Source organism: Mixophyes fleayi, chromosome 6 (assembly GCF_038048845.1).
Source record: "Mixophyes fleayi isolate aMixFle1 chromosome 6, aMixFle1.hap1, whole genome shotgun sequence".
Taxonomy (NCBI): Eukaryota; Metazoa; Chordata; class Amphibia; order Anura; family Limnodynastidae; genus Mixophyes; species Mixophyes fleayi.
The window spans coordinates 12,440,794-12,467,161 of NC_134407.1; the positions used below are offsets into that span (position 1 = coordinate 12,440,794).

General features: G+C 43.4%; 2 protein-coding genes and 1 non-coding gene across 11 annotated transcripts in view; all 3 read right to left on the reverse strand.

The window, feature by feature from the left end:
* The window catches only part of ATN1 (atrophin 1), a 320,704-nt gene that overhangs the window by 272,211 nt on the left and 22,125 nt on the right, over positions 1 to 26,368 (reverse strand). For 3 of the 9 annotated variants that reach the window (XM_075215806.1, XM_075215805.1, XM_075215807.1), the window contains exons 3-11: positions 25,672 to 25,812; positions 25,476 to 25,586; positions 22,759 to 24,461; positions 21,408 to 21,600; positions 17,584 to 18,397; positions 17,361 to 17,504; positions 12,397 to 12,580; positions 12,168 to 12,221; positions 7,286 to 11,895 (exon numbers count right to left, since the gene is read on the reverse strand). In XM_075215806.1, coding sequence (XP_075071907.1) covers positions 11,862 to 11,895; positions 12,168 to 12,221; positions 12,397 to 12,580; positions 17,361 to 17,504; positions 17,584 to 18,397; positions 21,408 to 21,600; positions 22,759 to 24,461; positions 25,476 to 25,586; positions 25,672 to 25,812 — 3,378 coding nt within the window. In that variant the 3' untranslated portion in view covers positions 7,286 to 11,861. Of the gene's footprint in view, positions 1 to 7,285; positions 11,896 to 12,167; positions 12,222 to 12,396; positions 12,581 to 17,360; positions 17,505 to 17,583; positions 18,398 to 21,407; positions 21,601 to 22,758; positions 24,462 to 25,475; positions 25,587 to 25,671; positions 25,813 to 26,368 lie in introns of those variants that run through there. The other 6 variants (XR_012693312.1, XM_075215809.1, XM_075215808.1 and 3 more) reach the window with 6 other exon arrangements.
* Positions 1,525 to 4,850, reverse strand: C6H12orf57 (chromosome 6 C12orf57 homolog). Its single transcript, XM_075215124.1, has 3 exons — positions 4,621 to 4,850; positions 3,067 to 3,243; positions 1,525 to 2,005 (listed from the first exon to the last, which is right to left on the reverse strand). The coding sequence occupies exons 1-3, from the start codon at positions 4,685 to 4,687 to the stop codon at positions 1,863 to 1,865; spliced, it is 387 nt and encodes a 128-aa protein (XP_075071225.1). The 5' UTR covers positions 4,688 to 4,850; the 3' UTR covers positions 1,525 to 1,862.
* On the reverse strand, positions 5,039 to 5,097 carry LOC142095982 (U7 small nuclear RNA). The gene has a single exon (XR_012678048.1). It is a non-coding gene; the product is annotated as a U7 small nuclear RNA (small nuclear RNA).

The window sequence follows — 26,368 nt, forward strand, 5'->3', positions numbered from 1 at the left end:
TGTATTAGCTGTTACTTACTATAAGTAATTACATAAGAGGTTCTGCAGCTAGATAAGAGATTACTTACTGAAGGAAACAATAGAACTATTGTAGCTCTTCCATTCATAAATCCTGAAGTTATGAAATGGCTTTATTAATTAGTTATCAATTCTAAAATCACTTCGCTGATTGAACCCTGTAACTGATCAATACATACATATTGTCCAACCGAATTTCTACCATTGAACATTGTTTGTGTAATATGTACATGGGATAACTTTAATAGTGTTGGGGAGAAGGAACTTCTTGAGTAGACTCCCGGTTGCTGTAATTCTGGGTTACCCAACAAGTCTCTGTTCAGACTCCGGTGGAGGCAGCGATAGTTCAACAGGAAATAATCCCGTGGATATAGAAAGATATTTACCTTAAAGTAACCCTAGAACACTTACCACATCAAGAAGGTGTTACAGGTATTTAGGTGTTGACAGTCTTAGTATTCAGCTAAAGCAGTGGTCAGGGAACAGGGGTAAATTACCCCAAATGGGGTAAAAATGAAATTCCTGGGGGCAATGCTGCCGATTCACATGCTGTCAGTTGGATTGTAGACCCCTTTAAATGTGAAATTGCTGTTGTACCAGAAGAGCCTCAAGGGTTGGCAGAGGCACTTCTTGAGCTTCGATACAATAATGAAGCACGTATTGCATTTGAAAACAAAGCAGATCTGTCATATGTTTGGATGTCAACAGCTGCAAAGGCATTCAAAATTGCACATGAGGAGGCAGTCAAAAAGTTGCTGCCTTCTGCAACAACCTACCTTTGTGAACAAGGATTTTCCACTCTAACGAACATAAAAACAAAACAGAGAAATCGATTGGACGCTGAAGACTGTATCCAAATTGCTGACATCAATATGCCCCAATATTAATGCTCTCGTATCAAAAATGAAGCAACATCATTTCTCCAAAACCTGAAGTTTTAAAGTTGAAGCTTTCAAAGAAATTTTGAATAGATTCAATAAAATGTTGAAATCCAAAAATTAATATTATATGATTTCCTTCCTTTCAAATCAAGGGAGTAACGTCGGCGTATCCAAATATATTTGGGGGTAAAAGGTAAAAAAAATTCCCTGACCCCTGAGCTAAAGTATCTTACACAAATCATACACAGAATCTAGTTTAGACCATTTTCTTACTTATGTATTTTATTAAGAACCTTCTATAGCCTTCCAATACTATACGGTCAGTCTTATGTGTACTAAATAAGCACTCCCCACCCACATGAACACCTTATATATAATACCTTATCAACCAGACCGTAGCTTTCATGGTTTAGACTGTATTAGAGAAACGACAGAATGTGAATGGTTGCCGGAGGCAACAGTACCTTTTTTCCTTTACACCAGTTTTCATAAACGTCCCCCATATGGTTTAAGTTTGGGAGAGGAATGTAGCGCATGAATAAATGACGCGCACCTATATCCGAGAGACGTTGCTTATTGACACATTACTGGTAAAGGTTTATTGGAGAGATATTGGACACTAGACTGTAAAGCAGAATATTTTATTTACCCCTTAGGGAGCTGATGTACAGAAACAGGAGGGCTTGTCCTATACCATAAGTCAACACCCGTCCTCACAGCGACACACTTACAGTCAGGAGCTCTGCCCTGATGTAAGAGTCGTGTAACAGTCATACGTGTACAAATGCCTCTTGGGGTTCAGTATACAGACACACACAGCCTTCTGAGTAGAAAAGAACAAGATATTTAATATTGCACAAGTGTAGAGTGCTAGGTCCTGGCTGTGTGTGGTGCGGAGGATGAGAAGCTGTAAGGCCGTAAGCTCTCATTTGGGCAGGTGCGGGGGGCATCTTCACTAAGGTCTTATGATGAGGGGATGGGGAGCCCAGCATGAGGGGGCAACGGCAGAGGAGGCAAGAAGAAAGATTTCAGTTTGTTGGACATCGCTGCAATCTCCGGGTCCTGAGACTCAAAGGATTTCACCACACGGGCAAAACGGAGGACACCTAGAACAGGGCAAATCCACAGAGGACACATACAAGTCAGTTCCCCATATATGTTCCAACCCCCAAACCAAACATTTAACCACATCCAATCCTCTCCCCCATCTACAGGTTGCTTTACAGGAAAAATAGGTAGAATAACATTTGTATCTTTATGCAAAAGCTTCTGATGACCATAAGCAGTAACAGGATAACATCTGATCATAGGAAAGACATTCTGCGGCAATGTATGGGCTTACATTATATATAGTAATCTACGCACAGTGGAGGCAGCCATTTGTAGGCTATATTAATAGGGCCTGACCCGGAGTTGGACGCATGTTGGGGCGTAATTTACGTTACACAAACAGGTGTACGCCCAACTCTGCATCAGGCCCATAATATCCACGAGAATGTACCCCATCAATTCACTAGGAATCAGTGACATCACTATCAGATACCAGTGACATCACCGAGACACTTACAAGATGGCTGCTTCCACCGTATGTACCGAATAGGTTCGCTGCAGGCATTTTAAAGGGCACTGCAGACACCTGAAGCTACAAAGGCCGACAACCTACCATTATCAAACATCTGAACTATGGTAAAGATTTGTGAATGTATTAAATATAAATGTAGATATTACGGTGTGGCTGAAACGCAAGGTAGTACAGGGAATTAATTGGTTATGGAATCACGAGAGAAACAAATAAAATGTACATTGAGTGAAATTTTGGAGAGGGGGGAATAAATCTAGCGGCGGAGGTTAGGATGGATTTTAAAGGGGAAAAGTGGGAAGTTGGCAAATCAGAAAGCAGAAGCATTAAATAATGAGGGGATGAATGAGGAACTTAGCGATGACTTTGGTTAGGAAAGGAAGGGGGGGATTATGACAGGTTTAAGTATAAGTGTTTATATGCAGAGAAAAGCAAAGTGTGGAATAAAATCCCTCTGGTACGCAGTATACAGTCCCATAGAGTGACCGCTGTTTCATTAGTCAGCGTTGGCTATTACAGCATGCATGTTCCTATGCTTTGCATGACACTTATTATTATTGTTTATTTATAAGCCACCACAATACTTACCCTCCCCATCTGGGCTGAATCCGTAGTTCTGGAGAACCTCCTGCTGGATCTGCACGGCCGCGGGCAGCAGGAGCTGTAGGACCTTTCCCAGGTCATTCCCAGAATTCTCCCTGGCCTCCTCCAGGCGGGCGCTGCCGGTGGGGGACTGCAGAGCATCCAGCACCTCCCCTAACGCCTCTGCAACAGTACAGAGTTACCCCGACAGGGGCGGAGACAAAGTGTTTGTACTGTATTTATTCCTCCAAGTTCTTTATTTCTAAATAAGACTCAGAGACCAGTGACCCATTCATGTGGGCTGATCTATGTGGACTATACAGGATATATGCACATTTCGGTCAGCTGCTTCTGATGCGCTAGGACCATCACAGTAAATATTGGTCAGTATACACACATACATGGAGTATATACAGTACATATACCCATATACAGCAGTATAGACATATTCAGTAGATGTGGAGCAACACACATTATATATATATATATATATATATATATACACACATACATATATACATACATACACACACACAGACACACACATATATAGTATATATGGGGCCAGGGCAGTATATACACAAACATAGAGTATATGTGGGGGATGTGGCAGTGTTATATATATATATATATATTTTATATATATATGATGTGAGGTAGTATACACATATATACAGTAGTATACAGAGATCATGCAGTATATACCCATAGAGATGTGGCAGTGATATATATAGATATATATATTAGATGTGAGGCAGTATACACACATATACAGTAGTATACAGGGATCTATGCAGTATATACCCATAAAGATGTGGCAGTGAGATATATATATTAGATGTGAGGCAGTATACACACATATACAGTAGTATACAGAGATATATGCAGTATATACCCATAGAGATGTGGCAGTGAGATATATAGATATATATATATTAGATGTGAGGCAGTATACACATATATACAGTAGTATACAGAGATATATGCAGTATATACCCATAGAGATGTGGCAGTGAGATATATAGATATATATATATATATATATATATATATATATATATATATATATATATATATATATATTAGATGTGAGGCAGTATACACACATATACAGTAGTATACAGAGATATATGCAGTATATACCCATAGAGATGTGGCAGTGAGATATATAGATATATATATATTAGATGTGAGGCAGTATACACATATATACAGTAGTATACAGAGATATATGCAGTATATACCCATAGAGATGTGGCAGTGAGATATATAGATATATATATATATATATATATATATATATATATATATTAGATGTGAGGCAGTATACACACATATACAGTAGTATACAGAGATATATGCAGTATATACCCATAGAGATGTGGCAGTGAGATATATAGATATAGATATATATATATATATATATATATATATATATATTAGATGTGAGGCAGTATACACACATATACAGTAGTATACAGAGATATATGCAGTATATACCCACAGAGATGTGGCAGTGGGGCAGTGAACATACCAATGTAGATACAAGAGGTAACTTACCTTTCACCTGCTCCAGGCTGAGGGTAACTGTCTGTGCGGGGGGCGCCGGTCTCTGGAGACTTGACATGGTGCCGTCCTCCCTCTGTGACTTATAGGTGTCTGTCTGTATATATCTATATTACCTGACATATATACCAGCTGTGTATAGAGGGACAGCGCTCATCTCGGTGGTGGCCGTGTGCCGGGGAGACACAGCCTGGGTGCGCCCTCTGCCGGCGGGAGGCCGGAGTAACAGGAAGTACACACCGGGGACGTACATAATGTAACACAGTGTGGGCAGTGCCCATCCTGGGATGTCTCTATACTGTGAGTGAAATAGTACATAAAGTCACCGTGTCTCTGTATGAGAACTGCAGCTCTGTATATAACACACCACATTCCCGGATGTTAGGTTCTTCTTTTTTTATAACCAGTAGTGGACGGCTCCCGTAGACACGAGAACCTTCTAGACAATTAGCAAAAGAGCTATAATCACTGGTGATTCAGTATCTATGTATAACACCCGGCGTCCCTTACATCTTAGTACAGTCATGGAGACGCCTCAGAAACATAACCTAACAATTATAATTTAGATCATAAAAATCCAGCCCTGTATATTTTACATACAATCAAATATGTAAAAAAGAAAATAAACAGACTAAACTAACAACAGTACAGTACATAAGCGCTGGTATAATATGCAGATTATAACTCACTGATTGGCTCAGTAGTAAAATGGGCGTTACCCTTTCCAGAGCTACCAGAAAGAGGCGGTGACTCCGTTGCTAGGAGACAGCTGGAATTACTGTGAACCTATAGTACATACCCTATAAATATACATAGGGGTAGACAGACATGTGATGGGGGCAGGGTTGTCTGTATGAGGCTGGTCAGACCTTTATGACCAAACTCCCCCCATATATCTGTAAAACCAAGTAACCCCCTGTGGTTGTAATAATGTACCAGAATGATTTTCCCAATCATTTAGCCCTAGGCTGAAGTATTCAGGGCTCATTCAGATTCCAGTTCTGATATTCCATGATCAGACTGCGCTAATCACATGCATAGCGCACTGGAAACACTTTATGGCCAGGACAAATTGCACTTTTCCTTGTTTATATACCTGAAATAGCAGGTATCGTCCATGCCAGAGCTGTGCCAAGTGGCGCCCATATAATTAACGAGTACCCTTACTTTTCCACACATGACTTCTTCGTGTTGGCTTATTTTTTTTATAAAATAATTACAAAGTATAACCTGTTATGTGTAATGTGTCACAAGATTAGATTTATAACATTTTAGAACAGTGAGGGGTACATGAAGTAGCTAGAGGGCCGCACAGTACACTCCTTCCTCCTCTGGGTATGCCACATGAAACGGAAGTCAGCAACCCCCGTTCTAATAAGAGCAGCCCCATGGGAGGAGGCTGGGTGGTTTTAGGACACGGTGAGGACAAGATGATTGTTAATTGTAGTAATATGTTAAGACTCAGACTTTTCGCACAGTTCCATACCACGTGCCCCTCTGTCCATGTTTGCCCCCTTCCTCACTTACATCTTATGGTTTCTCCCTGTGTTGGCGCCCAGCAGTAATCAACCGTGAGAAACAAGTTTATATGTAAATTTGGTTTTCAAAAGAGCAACACCTACCCGGAGAGGCCCTCTCAGACCTGTCCACACCTTGCCCTAAACCCTGGCCGGGGTATCTCAATGGAGCATCGTACAAAGAGCGGACAATTTGTGCTGTAATGAAGACACACAGCATAAAGAAGTGTAGTAAGGACTGAATGTGTTCATTTACGATATCTAAGTGATCTTCATGTTTATATACACCATTTAATTCAAATATGTAGTGCTCATGTGTATTCCCAGTTTCCCAGAACATTCCCATATGTCACATTGTAGTGAGGAATGGGGTTCCATTGGAAAAATACATGGGGTTCCATTGGAATGAAGCATGGGGTTCCATTGGAAAAAGACATGGGGTTCCATTGGAATGAGGCATGGGGTTCCATTGAAAAGATACATTGTTTTCCATTGGAATGAGGCATGGGGTTTCATTGGAAAAATACATTGGGTACCATTGGAATGAGGCATGGGGTTCCATTGGATAAAGGCATTGGGTACCATTGGAATGAGGCATGGAGTTCCATTAGAATGAGGCATGGGGTTCCATTAGAATGAAGCATGGGGTTTGCTATTTACTGGAAAACGTCGCGTCTGATGGGCGTGCTAGTTATCTATTATAACATAGTCTTACACCATAGGTCAAATATGACTTACATGTACTTATACAGTAGATGTGGACTTTCCCTAGTTTTTAGGCAATCCCTGTTTTTAAAGATTTTATTTCTTTTCACCTGTTTTAAACTGGTACCACAATCCTGTATGTATAGACTGTGTACAGTACCACAGGTCTTGTTCTGTATTCTGAATATATGATTATCAGTATCTGATCTCTTTCTGTATCAACAGGACAACTTCTCATGTATTGTACGCTGGGTGCAATTCTCAGTCTCTGACCTCATTCTGCATGTACGGACAACGTACCGCATCTTGCTCCGTGTGCAATGTCCAACATTTGCTCTTATCCTGCAACTCATGCAATCACCGGTTAGTAAATCTGAAGAAACGACACGTCTATGGAAGCCACTGTCTGCACCAAAACAAAATACAGCCCAGACATATTCTGTAAGTGCCTTGTCACTTTATTCCAACCCCCCCCTCCGCCGTGCTGAGTCATCGTGCGAAGGCGCAAGAGGAGGGCAGAGTACAAAAGGGGTGGGGCTTGGGGGTGATGAAGGAGTGTAATATCCATATATATTTATACAGTTATATTTTCATAGGCTCTCACTCTCCCCCTCTAGCGCACACATGTATGTACATAAGATACGTTCACACATATATGTACAAATACACACCCTTAGCTGTGTATATCTCATATATACATTACAGGTGTAACACGCACACGCTGGTCACACATACGTCGTTTATGAAGCGGTGAGTAAGTCAGGTCCATTTTTTTTACTACTTGGTAAATGTGATATAAAAGACACACAAGTACGTTTTTATGGTCCGCCAAATGTCTAGATCATGACCAATTCTCAGTCATACATGTACAAAGCTCCGTGTTCTGAAGCTATTTTCAGTCTTACATTCACATACATCTTGGTGGAGGAGACGTGTTACAGATAGGTCCTAATTACCATCAAGACAACCGAGACAAGTGCCTAGTACCGGGAAGACTTAAGATATAGGCTGCTTGACTTAAAGATGCCCTCAAGCCGTCCCCTGTTGCCGCAGCTTCTTCCTGCTCTATTGTCAGACTTGGTATCGCTTGTAATACTTGTTTAAAATGATGATATCTTATCACAGATAGGTGTCTCCTTTCTTTAAATAAAGGTATTGTTTTATCTTATTACTGAGATTAAGGGCTAGATTAACTAAACTGCGGGTTTGAAAAAGTGGGGATGTTGCCTATAGCAACCAATCAGATTCTAGCTTTCATTTATTTAGTACCTTCTACAAAATGAAAGCTAGAATCTGATTAATTGCTATAGGCAACATCCCCACTTTTTCAAACCCGCAGCTTAGTAAATCTAGCCCTAAGAGTAATTTGAAGGCTAGAGGGCCACACCATGAGACCCCTGATGTGTATCGATTTGCCCATCGCTGCTTTATTAGAATATCCCAACAATGTTTTCACTCAGACTTTATATACTGGGGTGACCTAATTTTGCAGACGTGTGAATCGAACCAATAAAATCAGAATTAAGCTGCCTGGGACTGTCACCCACAACACAGAGGAACTCGTTTTTCGATGCATTATCAGAAAACGTAGATACGTTTGGCAGAAAAGTGCAAATCCGCCTTCTAGAGAATCATTTTTTTTTACCGTTATTGAAAGCGGCCCCCGTCCCCTGCGCCATCTGGAGGCAGCCATTCTGTTCAGCTTATGATAGCGTTAAGGAGTGGAGACATCACAGATGGTCGGTTCTAGCGATCGGTAAGCTTATGTTCTATCAAGTTATCACTATTCACTTATCTACCTGTCTGTACGGCACCGTAGCTCTCGTTGGTCCTAAATACATTATAATAAAACCTCGGGGTAAATGTATTAAACTGCGGATTTTGCAAGTCTGTCTTTAGAGGCAAAACTAGCCTTTAAAATCAGCAGTTTAATACATTTAACCCACTGGGGGTTTATTTACTAAACTGTGGGTTTGAAAAAGTGGAGATGTTGCCTATAGCAACCAATCAGATTCTAGCTGTCATTTTGTAGAATGTACTAAATAAATGATAGCTAGAATCTGATTGGTTGCCTTGGTTGCTATAGGCAACATCTCCACTTTTTTAAACCTGCCGTTTAGTAAATATACCCCCAGGTCTTCTAGGCAAGAGCCTCGGTCTGATGGCAATGACTGCAGGTATTAACATAGATCATACGTGTAGATAGACTGTTACACACTTCCATCATACATACATAGTCCATATATAAACACGACATCCTAGATGCACTGTGCATAGACCACACACACGACACATTTATACACTGATACGTAGTGATGGACCCAGATATCGGGGGACTGTGACGGTCTCGGAGATCATGGTTGGTTGCCGTAGGCTACAGCACATTGTTCTGTGTACTAGTTATCAGAAATGCCCCCAATGGCGGACTAAACTACTGCCACCAATTTTGGTTATATCCTAGGCTTAAAAGCGGTGGTGTTTCTATTTTTCTTTATAAGAATATGGAGTTACGTTACCATTATTTTAAAGACAATTTACCTCCACGTTTTGCTCTCTCCGCTTCCATGGACCTACCACCCTCACCCATAGATTGGGTCACTGTCATTTTTGGCTCCTTCTATTTACCACTAGTTATTTACATTTTCAGTGCGAGAGATTGAATTATAACATCTCTATTATCAACACAATTATTTGGGTAATGAACCTTTATCCCTCAAACTAGCAAAACAACATGGATTGCACTGACTGTTTCCATGGTTACGGATGTTGCTAAGGAAGATCAGTTGTTCATCATCTAGCTATCAAATGGCAGTCACAGTATGTTTCTGAGGTTTAAGCAGGCAATTTCAGTCAGAAATCCTATTTCAGGTATCAGGGAGTTATTCCAGTAAGTTGTACCCAACAAAAACAACATGGCAATATGACTTTTGAGTGGAGTTAACCATTAACACTACAGGACCTGCAATCCCATTTTCATCTGGAAAAGGTGAATTACCACCAAACTAACGTAGTTTTAGTTGGAGAGGGGGCTTATCTCACCATTTGGTAAGGAGATTTCCTTTAATTAAAAATAGGAGAATGAGCCCTAAATTGCCCCTGCCCTGTAAATGATGCAGATGGAGGAAACCGGTATAAATAAGTGTTTGTTGGCGTCCATGTATGTACACACACTGCCATATAATGTGGTATTTATGTACACATATATATACTCACAGCTCAGATATACGCACACTGTGGAATTAATATACAAGTACAAGTAGATATTCTTGCAATCTTAAAGATCCCTGTTATATATATAAAAGATATACATACACGCCGAAACACACGTATTCTTAGTCACGGATTACACACGTCATTATATACAGGTTCACAACATTCGCTTGTGTATATACACTCACACAGATATGTACAAAATGACAGCAACATGCATCCACACACACCTAGAGGAAGGTAACAGACACGCATACATATATCTATATGTATATTCACACGCAAGCTCACACGGACCACGTGACACTTATATTGGTTGTTTTTTTTTCAATTCATCTGGACGCTAAGGTAATATTTAGGTCTCTTTGTGTGAGGAGCAGAATATTTTTGTTTCTGTCAGCAATGACATCATCGTTCATACTAATGAGGTGAAGATTCACCTGACGTGTTAGCTGTGACACGCATGACATGATATTACAGGGGAAGCTCACCAATCACGACACTTGTAATATCAAGGAGGCATGAGGTACCAACTGTTATCTACTCTCAGTTTACAATGTACCAGTCATCTACACACAGCGAGGGCAGACCGGACCAATAATAATGCAGCTTATCAATTCGCGAGGTACAAGCGGAGGGGTCCCATCGTTCTAAAATAAAAAACCAGATGGCGTCAAAATAAAAGTTAAAATACTTATAGGACTTGTGGACAGAAGGGAGATTCCTGGGAAAACGGGACCACATAGGAGGCCTAAACTGGCGATATCACTGAGGCACGAGGCACTGTGAGCCTCCTGCCTCGGCAATGTTACTGTTTTCTTGTTGAATGGCTGCATTCTCATGAAATATTGATTCTGTCCTAAAATGGCTGCCCCCAGTGTGTGCAGGTGACAGATTTGACCACAGATCAGCATGCATAATGCTACTAAGCAAGGAAGTGCATACGTAACACAGAACGTGCTAACATTTACATACACTCAGTCTATATATCTTCCAAACCTCCCCACACATGATCGGATGTAGAAGTGTCACAGTATAAACACACAATTATAATTACACACAGACACACACACACACAGGGGGAGAGTGCGGAGCTCTGTCACACTCAGACCAACTATTAGTGACACAATACATACAAAAAGAAATGTCCATGAGATGGCAGGTTATCGGGGCAAGCTGTCACTTTCTATTCCTGCACGCCTGTCTATTGCAGGACGTCTCTCTGACGGGGGAAATCTCTGTGAGTGTCACAGGAGGAGTCTCATTGATACTCTTGTGATGTCTCTTTACACTGTAGCAGAAGCCGTCCTCTGTCACAAATGCTTCTGTCAGTCATCGGGCTGTCACTCTTAGTCTACGTAAGATCTCACAGTGGACTTCCTGTGTGAGTGTCTCTTGACCGTCATAGGGTGTCTCTCTACGTCACAGGGTGTCTGATTCTCAAAACGGATCTCTACTTCAGGGCGTTTCAAGGTTCAATAAGTCAGTCATGGGCTGTCTCGCTTTAGGAGGATGTCTATATATCATGGAGCCCTCGCTCTCTTTTATGGGCATGGTGGTGATCTGAGTCTTGGTCACAGCATGTCTCTTTGGCGCAAAGTGTGTCACGCTGCGGGTCCAGATGTCTCTCTCATCTCTCAAACACTCTTCCATGCTCTGCCATGGTGGCATGTCTCTCTTTTCTCTCTCGGGTTGTCTCTTTTGGTCACATGAAGTATTTCTGCCTCTGCTCTGGGAAGTCATCTTGTCTCGTCCAATCAGATTCCTGCAAGCACCGAGATGACCTCTGCCCCCGTGACTTTATTACAGGGTTTTATCCGTTTCTTTCTTCAAATGACTGTAAAACAATAGCACAAACATGTTTAAAAGTGACAAAAGGCCTTATTAAAGAAACGCTAGCCGTCTGTTTTTATTAGGTATATGTCTAATGGAAATATTACGAGATGGATGTATAATAATATTCCTGCCGCAGGACTTTCCCTAGCATCTATTAAGATGTTGCTAACTTTGTTTACAGAGCTTACCGTCAACTAGATCATTTATAAATTAATGCATTGTCTACACCCCAAACCCTCCTGTCAAACCTATTAATTTGTGATAATACAATACACATAATTGTAGAGTGGTATAATGTCACGGGAGCCGTGGCCAGCTGGGAAGAACCTGAAATGACAGACAAAACCCCCTAAGTTTGCTTATAGTCCGTACAAAGAGATTTTATAAAACACTATCTAGCATATGCATTCCTCTGTACTACACACAAATACGCAAAGGGTATTTTTTCTTTTTTTTTTTTTTTTTAAATGACAACATGGCTGGTGGTCCTGAGCGCTTTCACCTGTAGTAGTCTTCCTGTCCGGGGAGGGGCACTCCCTGCAGGGGGTGATGCGTTTGTAACCAATGCTGTTGCTCCAGGGCCAGGCGCTGCAGTTCCGCGGACTGTGCGTGCATGGCCTGTAGCTGGTGAGCGGCGGAGAGGGGAGCGGAGAGGGAGGAAGGCAGGTCTCTGTAGGGGGAGGCTGCTGGGAAGAGAACACAGGAAGGATTAGGATAATGACTAGGAATGTACAGAGTCAATGACCTCCTTTACATTGTATCAGCAACATAAACCATTATCACAGTCTGATTACAGGGTAGACAGGTTAGTTACTTCTTAGAGCAAGCTTAGGTAATCTGATGCTACCCAGCATTGTGGAACTATAAGTCACAGGCGACCGCTCTATCAAACTACCTTCATCTATTATAGATTATAGATATAGATTATTCCTGCATGCAAAAAAATTCAGCAGCTGTCACATCTATGTATCTCACACTTATTCATCTGTCTGGCTATCAGCGATTATACCAGGAGCCAGTACCCCACACAGTAATTATACCAGGAGCCAGCACCCCACACAGTAATTATACCAGGAGCCAGCACCCCACACAGTGATTATACCAGCAGCCAGTACCCCACACAGTGATTATACCAAGAGCCAGTACCCCACACAGTGATTATAGCAGGAGCCAGTACCCCACACAGTGATTATACCAGGAGCCAGTACCCCACACAGTGATTATACCAGGAGCCAGTACCCCACACAGTAATTATACCAGGAGCCAGTACCCCACACAGTGATTATACCAAGAGCCAGTACCCCACACAGTGATTATACCAGGAGCCAGTACCCCACACAGTGATTATACCAGGAGCCAGGACCCCACACAGTGATTATACCAGGAGCCAGTACCCCACACAGTAATTATACCAGGAGCCAGTACCCCACACAGTGATTATACCAGGAGCCAGTACCCCACACAGTGATTATACCTGGAGCCAGTACCCCACACAGTGATTATACCAGGAGCCAGTACCCCACACAGTGATTATACCAGGAGCCAGTACCCCACACAGTGATTATACCAGGAGCCAGCACCCCACACAATAATTATACCAGGAGCCAGTACCCCACACAGTGATTATACCAGGAGCCAGTACCCCACACAGTGATTATACTAGGAGCCAGTACCCCACACAGTGATTATACCATTACTCAGTACCCCACACAGTGATTATACCAGGAGCCAGTACCCCACACAGCGATTATACCAGGAGCCAGTACCCCACACAGTAATTATACCAGGAGCCAGCACCCCACACAGTGATTATATCAGGAGCCAGCACCCCACACAGTGATTATACCAGCAGCCAGTACCCCACACAGTGATTATACCAAGAGCCAGTACCCCACACAGTGATTATACCAGGAGCCAGTACCCCACACAGTGATTATACCAGGAGCCAGGACCCCACACAGTGATTATACCAGGAGCCAGTACCCCACACAGTAATTATACCAGGAGCCAGTACCCCACACAATGATTATACCAGGAGCCAGTACCCCACACAGTGATTATACCTGGAGCCAGTACCCCACACAGTGATTATACCAGGAGCCAGTACCCCACACAGTGATTATACCAGGAGCCAGCACCCCACACAGTAATTATACCAGGAGCCAGTACCCCACACAGTGATTATACCAGGAGCCAGTACCCCACACAGTGATTATACTAGGAGCCAGTACCCCACACAGTGATTATACCATTACTCAGTACCCCACACAGTGATTATACCAGGAGCCAGTACCCCACACAGTGATTATACCTGGAGCCAGTACCCCACACAGTGATTATACCAGGAGCCAGTACCCCACACAGTGATTATACCAGGAGCCAGTACCCCACACAATGATTATACCAGGAGCCAGTACCCCACACAGTGATTATACCAGGAGCCAGTACCCCACACAGTGATTATACCAGGAGCCAGTACCCCACACAGTGATTATACCAGGAGCCAGCACCCCACACAGTGATTATACCAGGAGCCAGCACCCCACACAGTGATTATACCAGCACTCAGTACCCCACACAGTGATTATACCAGCACTCAGTACCCCACACAGTGATTATACCAGGAGCCAGTACCCCACACAGTGATTATACCAGGAGCCAGCACCCCACACAGTGATTATACCAGGAGCCAGTACCCCACACAATGATTATACCAGGAGCCAGTACCCCACACAGTGATTATACCAGGAGCCAGTACCCCACACAGTGATTATACCAGGAGCCAGTACCCCACACAGTGATTATACCTGGAGCCAGTACCCCACACAGTGATTATACCAGGAGCCAGTACCCCACACAGTGATTATACCAGGAGCCAGTACCCCACACAGTGATTATACCAGCACTCAGTACCCCACACAGTGATTATACCAGGAGCCAGTACCCCACACAATGATTATACCAGGAGCCAGTACCCCACACAGTGATTATACCAGGAGCCAGTACCCCACACAGTGATTATACCAGGAGCCAGTACCCCACACAGTGATTATACCTGGAGCCAGTACCCCACACAGTGATTATACCAGGAGCCAGTACCCCACACAGTGATTATACCAGGAGCCAGTACCCCACACAGTGATTATACCAGCACTCAGTACCCCACACAGTGATTATACCAGCACTCAGTACCTCACACAGTGATTATACCAGCAGTAGTATAGTACCTGTGTTGATTAATAATTCACCAGTGACATCAGTGAGCAGGATATGCAGCATCTTCAGTCATCCTGTCTCCCATTACTGGTATTACCAGCAGCGGTAATGGAGACACAAGTTGCTGTATGTGATTCTGTCTAGTCAGCATGAGAAGTAGGCAGTGCCGTCCGCTACCTGCTATTGGCTGGTGAGCCTTGATGACGTCATGTCAAAGAAGCAGTCGCACCCACACACCTATCTGGCCTTAGGCATGAGCCTAAATTTACTAGTGGCTAATCTGGTCCTGGCCGAGCATGATACCCATTTTACCCGTGAGAGGGCCGACACCTCTCTTTTGTCAGTGTATGTCAGGTCTGACTTCTCTGGCTTATCTCATTGCTGACTATAAGGATGATTTACTGGGTCACGTGACCACCTGATCACTATGATCAATGCAAATAGCTGAACTTTAGAGGGCATGAAATAAAATAAGAAAAATCAAAAATAAATGCGGATCTCAAGATACGTTTCCATTTGAATCTGGGTATAAGTGTGCTCTGGCTGTACGGTACCATCAGAGTGCATGCAAATATAAATATTTTCTAAAATAAATTAATAATTTGTAATATTATAATCATGAATAAATAATTAAAATGTTTAAACATAAAATACATAAATCAGGATGTTCTTAATGTGTAATGTATATAAAATGTATTTTTATAGTTACTCTTACATGCAAACCCATGTTCTGTCGTACATACGTGTAGTCATCACTATCAGTCGGCACTTACACCTGCCCTGTAGTTGGTGCAAATAATACGGCTAAAAGACACATATGTACTCTTGTACTTGCTGTTACCCTCTGTGCGCCCTCACTGTACGCTGCCTATGTTAATCCAGCTCTGTGCAGACTAAGGAGGGAGGGAGGGGGCAGGGTGCATGTGCCTCACGTTCCCTTGTTTCATGGGGCCCTCTGGACCAAGTGGTAGGGTCTGTCCGGGAACAGGTGCTGCCAGGGCTGTTAAGGGAGCAGCTATTGCTGCCTTAACTGCCCCATTAGCACCTGTTCCCATTAGTGACTCTATGGAGTGTCTCCTGGCTCGCTTAAGCGTTGCAGTCTTATAGTCAGCAGCAGCCAGGAGCGTCTCTGCATCCGCATACACTGTGGACTGAAGAAAGAAGAGGCCTAAGTTAAGTATATTGTCAAGGGGGCACTATTATTAATTGTGACAATCAAGGGGGTACTATTATTAATTTAGATCATCAAGGGAGCACTATTATCAATTGTGATAATCAAGGGGGTACTATTATTAATTGTGATAATCATGGGGGGTACTATTATTAATTTAGATCATCAAGGGAGCACTATTATTAATTGTGATAATCAAGGGGGTACTATTATTAATTTAGATCATCAAGCGGGCACTATTATTGTGATAATCAAGGGGGTACTATTATTAATTTAGATCATCAAGGGAGCACTATTATTGTGATAATCAAGGGGGTACTATTATTAATTTAGATCATCAAGCGGGCACTATTATCAATTGTGATCATCAAGGGGGCAGTATTATTAATTGTGATAATCAAGGGGGTACTATTATTAATTTAGCTCATCAAGGGGGCACTATTATCAATTGTGATCATCAAGGGGGCAGTATTATTAATTGTGATAATCAAGGGGGTACTATTATTAATTTAGCTCATCAAGGGGGCACTATTATCATTTGTGATCATCAAGGGGGCACTATTATCAATTACGACCATCAAGGGTCCTAATTATGTAGTATTTTCAGAAATGGGTAATTAACTATCCCTGAATTATGGCTCTTACTTTTAGACCACAGAGCCCCCCAAATCTTAAATGCCCCGGGCACCCCAAAGCTTTAATCCAGCCCTTTCCCACCACCGTACCGCCCTTCAAATTGTAGGCAGTCGTAAGTGTCAGTTGAGTTCAGACATGAATTGCGTTCAACCGACAGTGTAGCACATGATAGTCTGTGAGGAACGGGGGAAGTACACAGTAGTGATAGGACAGCTGTTGCCGTGACAACAGAATGCGCACTCTCATATTATATCTCAGAATGTCATGGAGACACCCAGTCCCAGGAGGACTAATACAATGAATTTCTAAACAGATCTCTTCTGACAATCGAGAACAAATTAAGTAATACATTTTGCATAAATTATAACACAATTTTTTTTTATTATGTTATATTTTTATCTATAGACAATATCCATATAGTTTAATTTTCCTCTTTCACTCACCAAATATTTGCTGCCGAAGAACGTCACTGTCGTGCAGAGGGTGCGGGATCAGTGGATTTGGTAGACCAGCTGCAGGGTACGGGATCCGTGTGAGGTGTGAACCTGACGTGAGCGGATCCATTAGAGGGTGCACGGCAGCTGAAGCTGAGAGACAAGACAGGGGGTGAGGGTAGCGACACCATACCACAGTCTCAGGGTTCACTGCTACTATCCCAGAACTCACCTGCGTGGATGGCATCCTGCTGATGCAAGTGTAGGTGTGAGTGGATGTGCGAGTGCTGGTGGTGATGGGGGGTAACGTTCAGCATTTGTAGTCTGGTCAGGGGGTCTCCGCTCAGAGCCGCCACCCGTTCTGCGTGTTGTCGTTCTGCAGCCAGGCGTTCAGCGTAGGATAACTCGCCTCGGGCGCCTCCAGCTCCACCAGTCCCTCCTGGTCCAGCTCCAGGACCGGCTCCCGCGGCCCCAAGGGCCAGCCTTTCCCTTTCCAGAGCATGTTGGTGTGAATGCTGCCCGTGGTGATAGGGGAAGGCTGGGTGCAGCCCCATCTGTGCAGGGACTCCGGCAGCGGAGGGCGGTGGCTGCGGAGGGGGAGGGTGATGTTGGGATTGGGGAGGTGGCAGGGGGAGGGTAGATGGGTGAAGGGGGTCCAGCTCTCCAGGTTTTACTTCATACCCAGGCTTCAGCCTCTCTCGCAGCTCCCGCTCTGCCCGGGAAGGGTCACTGGCAAACACGGCTGGCAAGTTGTAGGCAAGAAGCGGGTCCCCAAGGGGTAAATAAAAAGGGTGGTGTGGGGGGTGGCCAGGCTGGGGTGCTCGCCCGGCTGGTGAGAGGACATGGGGACGGGCGTACTCACTGAGTGTACGAAGAGCGGGGGTGTCGGGTCCCAAATAAGGGGGGATGGCAGCTACAGCTCCAGGTGGTTCAAAGTGTGGTGGGCGGGATGGGGCAGAGGATGGAGAGGGTAAGGCTAAGGAGGGGTGGTGAGGAGGAGGCTGAGGACACATCTGGGGACAGTCGTGAGTGCGGGAATCTAGTTTCTGGTGGGGAGAAAAAAAAATGATAACTAGTATTTTTATACTTATTTTTATACTTATTTGTGTGCTCAATAATTGTGATTCATTATAGTGAATTAGCAATAAGTTATTTGGCTCTCGTCAGCTTGAGGAGACTGAAGGCTAATAAACAATAATTAAAACAGCAGTATAATAAGAATTTTACCCTAATTTTAATATCGAATTAATTGTGTGCAAACATTCTAACACATGACTTTTCCGTGAGAAATTGGGTGAAGCTACTTTTCAGCAGATCTTGTCCAAGCTGTTCATAGTGATGTACAGTTAAGTATACTTATTAGGGCAAAAAAAGGGAGTGGGTCCCGTTGGCGCTCAATATCAAATGGTAGGAAAAGGGTAAAAAAGACCTTATATTTAATATCTATAAGCTCCACACATAAATCATTCACAAATATAAACTGCATAGGTTGCAACCTGAAATAGGTACAGTAAACAAATCTGCATAGATAACTGATATGTATATAGATACACAATATCACACTAAAAGCATAAAGGCTGTAATGGTACATGAAACAAGAACATGTTAGGGCTCTCAGACCCAATGGAGATCCTCGTGTTGAAGAAAATGTTTCATTTGTTTTAACAATAAGCTGATTCTTTATATATCCTGAATTTGGTTCCATACAGAATTAGTGGCCAGTTTAAGATACAAGAAATGAGATAGAGATGGGAGCAGACCAGATTTAGGTATTTACTAAAGCCTGTATTATACTCCATATTATTGTACTGTCTTGGCAGTAAAAATTCTGCAAGAAAAGCGATATCTTTGTGTTATTAAGTCACTACATTGGAGGTGACCAAGAAGGCCTGGTGATCTAACAGGGAAGCAACTGAGACCCTCAGTGTATCTAAATAATACTGAGACATCTCGAATGTATTTAGAAAACTGAACTATGTATTGAAACCAGAAAAACCTTGGAAATATGTCCTAAAATCAACCTCCTCTTTTTTCTTAATTTGCTGAATCCAAACCATCCCACCCTCTCCCACCATTGAGTTAAATGACAGGGTTATATTATTAACAATGGGCAGGGTAGACCAATAGCTTTCCAAGAAAGATTCTACATGCTAGACGAAGACAAGACAGACCCACGGCTCCCTGTAAGCTGAGCGATGTTATAATGATAGTCTTAAAAATGTAACATGCTTTGAATAAACCATCAGATTGTGAATACAGTCCGTCAAGCTGGAGTCCTCATTAGACCATTTCACTCTCTCCTATACAGATTACAGGGAGCACTGGATAGACCAAAAACTTACAAGACAAAGTATTGAGCAGCTTAAAACATAACCACATGAACTGCCCGAAACATGTACAGGGAACAGAGTAAAGGATATCTCCACTTAATTTTATTTTTGCTATTTTAATTTGCTTAGTGAATGATTTCTTATTCACTGCTTGTGCTCCGCGTTTTCTGACACTGTGTAATATTTTCCCAGGCTCTCCGGGATGGATAGCCGCTAGGTTCTCTATGATAACGCTCCATAAAACCTGTAAGTAGGTGCGCTGGCTGCTATGGCGTGGTCGTACGGTTAGTGCATCTTCCAGTATCCCGAGAATAAGACTGACCATGGGCTCATCTCCTAAAATGTGTTAATGTCCTTTGTGAGCTGTCTGGAGTACAGTCTAATCCACAGGAAGCCATAGGACAGACTCACAGTGCGTTCCCACCCCATACCAGCTAGTGTGTCTACTTGTGATTTTCGGTATGCAGTTGACGACTAGACTTTCATTTGGTCAACATTCAAAAAGTCGACAACATTAGTTTGACAATTGAAATGTTGAAAATATTATTAGGTCGACAGCTCAAATGTCAACAGTGTTATTAGGTTGACAATTGAAATGTAGGCAGTATTATTAGGTCAACAACTCAAATGTTGACAGTATTAATAGGCTGACAATTGAAATGTCAACAGTATTATAAGGTTGACAATTGAAATGTCGACAGTATTATTAGGTTGACAATTGAATGGGGGTGGGGGCCCGTTCTTGTAAGGTGGGGCTGGAGAAGCAGCTCCTTTATAGCCCTGGAGTGGGTAGTTAGCGTAAGGCTGAGAGTTTGGCGGATAATGGCAAATGGGGGCAGACAAATGGGGCTGATAGAGGTTATGTGAGGGCTGAGGATTTTGGGGCTCCACTTGGGGGGATACCCTAAATTCCCCCCTGTAGAGGAGGGTTGGGATGAGAGATGAGAAGTATTAGGAGGGGCAGGTGATTGGCCACCGCTATTTCCTGACCCAGGAGCTGTGAGTTGAGTGCTGTTCTGATGGTGTGAACTGGGAGATAAAAGCCCTCCAGGTAGAACATGAGGGGGTGATGGGTGGACTGTGGTGTGCCCCCTAGTGGTTGGTTATTTTGTGGGGTGGGAGAGCGTCCTCTGTTTGGTAGAATGTGAGGGTGGTGGGAATTATTTGTGTTATGGTTAGGAGATTGACCTTGTCCACCTATTGCCCCTCCGTGGGGGTGGAGAACACTGCTTTGGGATGCTGGACAATTGAAATGTAGGCAGTATTATTAGGTCAACAACTCAAATGTCAGCAGTATTATTAGGTTGACAATTGAAATGTTGACAGTATTACTAGGTTGACAATTGAAATGTAGGCAGTATTATTAGGTTGACAACTCAAATGTAGACAGTACTATACGATTTTTAGGGGTTATTAGGGTTATTATTGTTGACCTAATAATACTGTCAACATTTGAGTTGTTGACCTAATAATACTGCCTACATTTCAATTGTCAAGGTCATTATTGTCGTCTTTCCTACCCTGTTTATATCATGGTGTCGACCATATGATTGTCGATCATGTAACTGTCAGACATGTATGACAGCCTTATTTTCAGGCTACTATGAAACCCTAGCAGCTATTTACCGTGGGGACTCAAACAAATTAGACATAATATTTATACACACATTAAAATCACAAAACAAAGTCCCTGCACGAGACATGACGGTCATGCTGTGTCTCTTACCACATTCCTCTCTAGCTCCCGTTCCCTCTCTCGTTCTCGGTCACGTTCCTCTCGCGCTCTCTGCTCGCTCTCTCTCCGTGCTCTCTCGATCTGTTCTGACCTCTTCTTAGAAAGCTTGGACCCTTCCAAGGGTACAAAATACAGATCTGTCCGACAGCACGAGTTATATCCTCGGTCCAGGTGTTTGTTAAACCTGTTGATGTATGAAAAGAAACTTAAAGAGCAACTGTTACCTACACAAAACTGTTCATTAAAATGACCTATGAACACACAACATATATAATAATTATGTTTGTATTCACTGTGTTTTTAGTTCTATATTCACATTTTCACATATGCATGAGGTTAGCTATGCTGGGCAGCTATTGACATTCATGAGTATTGATGAGTGTAAACAGCCCACAAACTTGTGGGAGCGCGCTCACTCTGCCCCTGACAAACATCACGTGACATCATCAAACTGCCAGCTTTCAGCACATTGGCTGTGAATGATCACATGAGCTCAGAGTCACAGGAACTTCTGGCCCATCACCAACAGCCAAATTAAATAACAACTAAGGCATTTATGACGCGTAGACGGAGGAACACAGTTGTATAGGTGATTTTTCTCAATAATGGGGTGTTAATAATTGTACATTACAATTAGGATTTTGATTAAGGTGTCCCTATGATTGTTACAATTTCAACACTGCATGACAGAGAATGACAAAGGCACAGAAATGGTTAAAAAGAATATCTATGTCGTAAGGTCCAAACCATTAACAGTTATTTGAGGGTTTTTTTAATACATTGGGGACTTATCTTCAAAGCATTATGGGAAAATATTGAAAACACCCCAAAAAAGTGTATATAAAATGCAATTACCAATGATTTATTTAGTTTTATTTCATAGCAAAATAGTCATTTAAATGTTGTCCTATGAACAAGCTATAGGTATAAGAGCTTAGTTGCGTTGAGGACCTTACATTTTGAAGGACCTGTCAGCTACACACAACTGGAGGCAGCCATTTTGTGAGCTGAACCAGTAGTATATTGGCAATCAGTGACATCACCGAGGCTCTGTCTGAGTAATCTTTGTGAGGTACTGGTTCCTAGTGAACCCATCTGATACATGAATATGAGTTCAGTCCTCAAAATGGCTGCCTCTTCTAAGCCTAAGTTCAAAATGGCCAAGGGGCACTGCAAAATTATTTTTGGTGTTGACATGCGCCTCGATTTGCCAAAGGGCAGGGGTTTGTAGTTATACATGAATTTCTGTCAGGGGGAAATTACTACTGCAACATATACATTCCCTGTATACTATACAATGTATATTACATACACTGTAAAAGGTACGGGTATCAATTATTACCTGGCAGATTGGCTGGCATGACTTGGCGTATCCACAAGCTTTGGTGGTGGGGAGGGGCTGCTGACGGGTGGAACAGGGCTTTCTCCTTCTGGTTCACACTCCTCGGGGGGCTCCTGTTTTATCTGCACGGGAGCCGGTGCTGGTGGGGGAGGAGCAGGAGGTGGTGCAGGTGGGGGGGCCGTGGCCGGAGCAGGGGGTGAAGAATCTTTATATCCCTGTGCAGGGATTGGTGGAGGAGTGGAGACTGGGAAAGTTCCTGTCTTATATGGGGGTGGGGGCCCGCTCTTATAAGGTGGGGCTGGGGGAGCCGCTCCTTTATAGCCCTGGAATGGGTAGTTAGCGTAAGGCTGAGAGTTTGGAGGATAATGGCAAATGGGGGCAGACGAATGGGGCTGATAGAGGTTATGTGAGGGCTGAGGATTTTGGGTCTCCACTTGGGGGGGATACCCTAAATTCCCGCCTGTAGAGGAGGGTTGGGATGAGAGATGAGAAGTATTAGGAGGTGCAGGTGATTGGCCACCGCTATTTCCTGACCCAGGAGCTGTGAGTTGAGTGCTGTTCTGATGGTGTGAACTTGGAGGTCCTCCAGGTAGAACATGAGGGGGGTGATGGGTGGACTGAGGTGTGCCCCCTGGTGGTTGGTTATTTTGTGGGGTGGGAGAGCGTCCTCTGTTTGGTAGAATATGAGGGTGGTGGGAATTATTTGTGTTATGGTTAGGAGATTGACCTTGTCCACCTGTTGCCCCTCCGTGAGGGTGGAGAACACTGCTTTGGGATGCTGGAGTTTGAATGGCCCCTGCAGTAGGCATTGGGTGAGGGGGGTGGTTGTTGTGAGGGGACTGAGCACGGCTGCCTCCGTGGTGAGGGGCACTGAATCCCACTGCAAGATTTTGTCCTCCCCCACCTACTTGTCCGTTTTGAGGAGGTGGCTGAGGATATCGGGGAGCTCCTTCATTCCGTCCATAATTAAGTCCACTTTGTCCCCAAGAAGGATGGGGACCTGGCTGAGGTTGCCCATACTTTCCCTGTGTAGGGTATTGATGCGGGTAACCAGCTGGATATTGTCCTGGGTAAGGAGGATATCGAAGTGTACAAGAAGCAGAAGGTAGGGGTTGTCCATTTTTTTCTCCTACCTGGGATGGAAGTCCTGGAGAGGCATTAAGAGGACGCAAGGCCGGGGGTGGAGGCAGATTGTGGGACACATGGGGGTATGACGTTGAGGAAGAAGAGCTGTTTGGTAAAGAAGACGGAGCTGTGGGAGAAGCCAATGGTCTTGGGGAGCCAAGCCCTGCTATAGGAGTGGTGGGAGGAGGTTTGACTTGGGAGGTCTGTGTAGGCCCAGCTTTGACCATCCCACCAGTGCTGGGATACAACTGTGGAAGAAGAGGAGCCTGGTAAGATCTAGCAGTCTGAGGTTCACTCTGTGCAGGTGGCTGAGAAACCTGAGGGGGTGGTGGTAGGATCGGAGTATCAGCAATGGGTGAAGCAGGAGGTTGGGGTGAGCCAGGTCCCCTGTACAGAGAAGGAAAACATTTTGGTGAAGGGACAGAGGATGCATCGCTCTCACTGTCCCCACTGTGCAGACTCGGAGATGTGCTGCGGTTATCCTGGTCAATATCACGAGGGTCGCTCCCCCCGTCTTCATTTCCGCTCTGCCCGTCCAAGCTTTCATCATCAGGAGGTGGACGGGGGACTTCTGGAGACTATGAACAAGTATAAAGAACTGTTATAAAATTCAGCAATAGGGCTGCAGTCAAGAATCGTTATTAGACAAATAGGTCATATGTACGGATATGAAACAGGGCTCCACCAACCACCAACAATGGCTTAGAACTACTGTTTTCTAAATCGTTCCCAGTAGATAATACAGCTGACTGATTGCGCTATGTGTGTGTGGTCACTGTGCTAACACAGTCCCGTGACATATCGCTGTTTGACTTGACCACCTAGCGCTATGTGTGTGGTCATTGTGCTAACACAGTCCCATAACATATCGCTGTTTGACTTGACCACCAAAAAGTCGGATCTCAACTTCTTTAGCCAACTTTAAAGTGAAGAACTTACATGGGGCATTAGAATGAGGTTCTCATGGATAATGAACCAATTAGTGTAAATTATAAGGCTCTTACAAGTCACCTACACTGGTATAAAGCTGTTGGCTGAGCACGGTTATACTTGTAATGAAACTTAAAAGTGACTTCAAATAAAATACTGTGACATTTATGATATTTATCCACACAATACTGCCAAACAGACACACTTGAACATGATAAATCACCAACAATAATTATTAATTGTATTTATTACCCTTTATCGTCATGCCTACATATACTAGAGTGAGAACTTTATTCAGACAGAGCAGTCCCTGCCCCAAGGAGCTCACAATCAAATTACTTTCAGCTGGCGCCTCAGGTAGCAGAATGACTATGCACCTCTTATGAATCTCCCCCGCCTCCACCCAAAGGACTTAAAACATCATGGGCACAATCTCTATCACTTCTCACCTACATAAAATAATAAATGTATTTTACCAATAATTGTTTTTTATGATGGCAGGTAAACATAAGAAAGAAAATTGTAAGAAGATGGTGAAAGAAGGGTCCATCTGCCACCTCTGCAAGACTAGCCCCAGGCCCACCAGAAAACCCAGGCCGGTGTAGGATTCTGAGGAGAACACATCCCAGCTCTGAGGATGTAACGAGTGAGGCGTCTCTCACCTCCATTTTAACTTTCTTCTGCGCTTTCCCTGTTTCCCCTTCACTCTCGGAGGAGTCTTTCACTCTTTCCCGTTTACTGCTCTTAGGGATGGTGTCATCCATGCGGCCCTTCTGTGGGAGAGAGGCGGGAAGGTTAAACACCGAGGAGAGGGCAGAGAGCTCCTCCAGGTCCTCCTCTCTCGTTCCTCTATCTTACCTTTGCACTCGGCCGGCCCTTTTCGCTCTTGCTGTCGCTACTGGACGTGCTGATCGCCCCAGGCGACGCTCTCCCCCTCGCTCTGCGTTCCTCACGCGGGCCCACACTCTCCTTTTTCCTTCCGCTCCTCATCGACATCTTCTTGGGGACACAGAAGGAGCAGAGAAGAGATATCAGGACACAGTATCTTATTGTCCAAAGACCTCTAGGTGGTTACGGATGTCCTAATCTAATCCAGGTGTGTAACATTTACTCAGAAGTCCTCTCTCTCTTCAGATGATTCTTCGAGCCATTTGATATAGTCCTAAATCTCAAGAGAGAGACATTTACAAAAGAGGACTATGCTACAATGTTCAAATATAGAAGGTGAAATGAACACCATATTGTATGATGTATAGGTAAAAATAATCAATTGATTAAAGTTTTTTGGAGTGTTCTTAAAATTATCTACTGAATGAGATGACTGTCATCTCCATTTCAACTTTTGTCTTCAAAGGAGCATCCATTTTTTTTTAACCGAAATTTCCTCCTCCTTATTCTAAGAGTATTGCTAATATGTTTTTGATGACACTACAGTACTTTTTTTTGGCCAAGATTAATTTATAATGGACTAGTCTGATTTCAACCTTACTAAAAATTTAACAATTTTGAATATTATCCTTAATTTATAGAATGCCAACATTTTAATAGCTCTTTA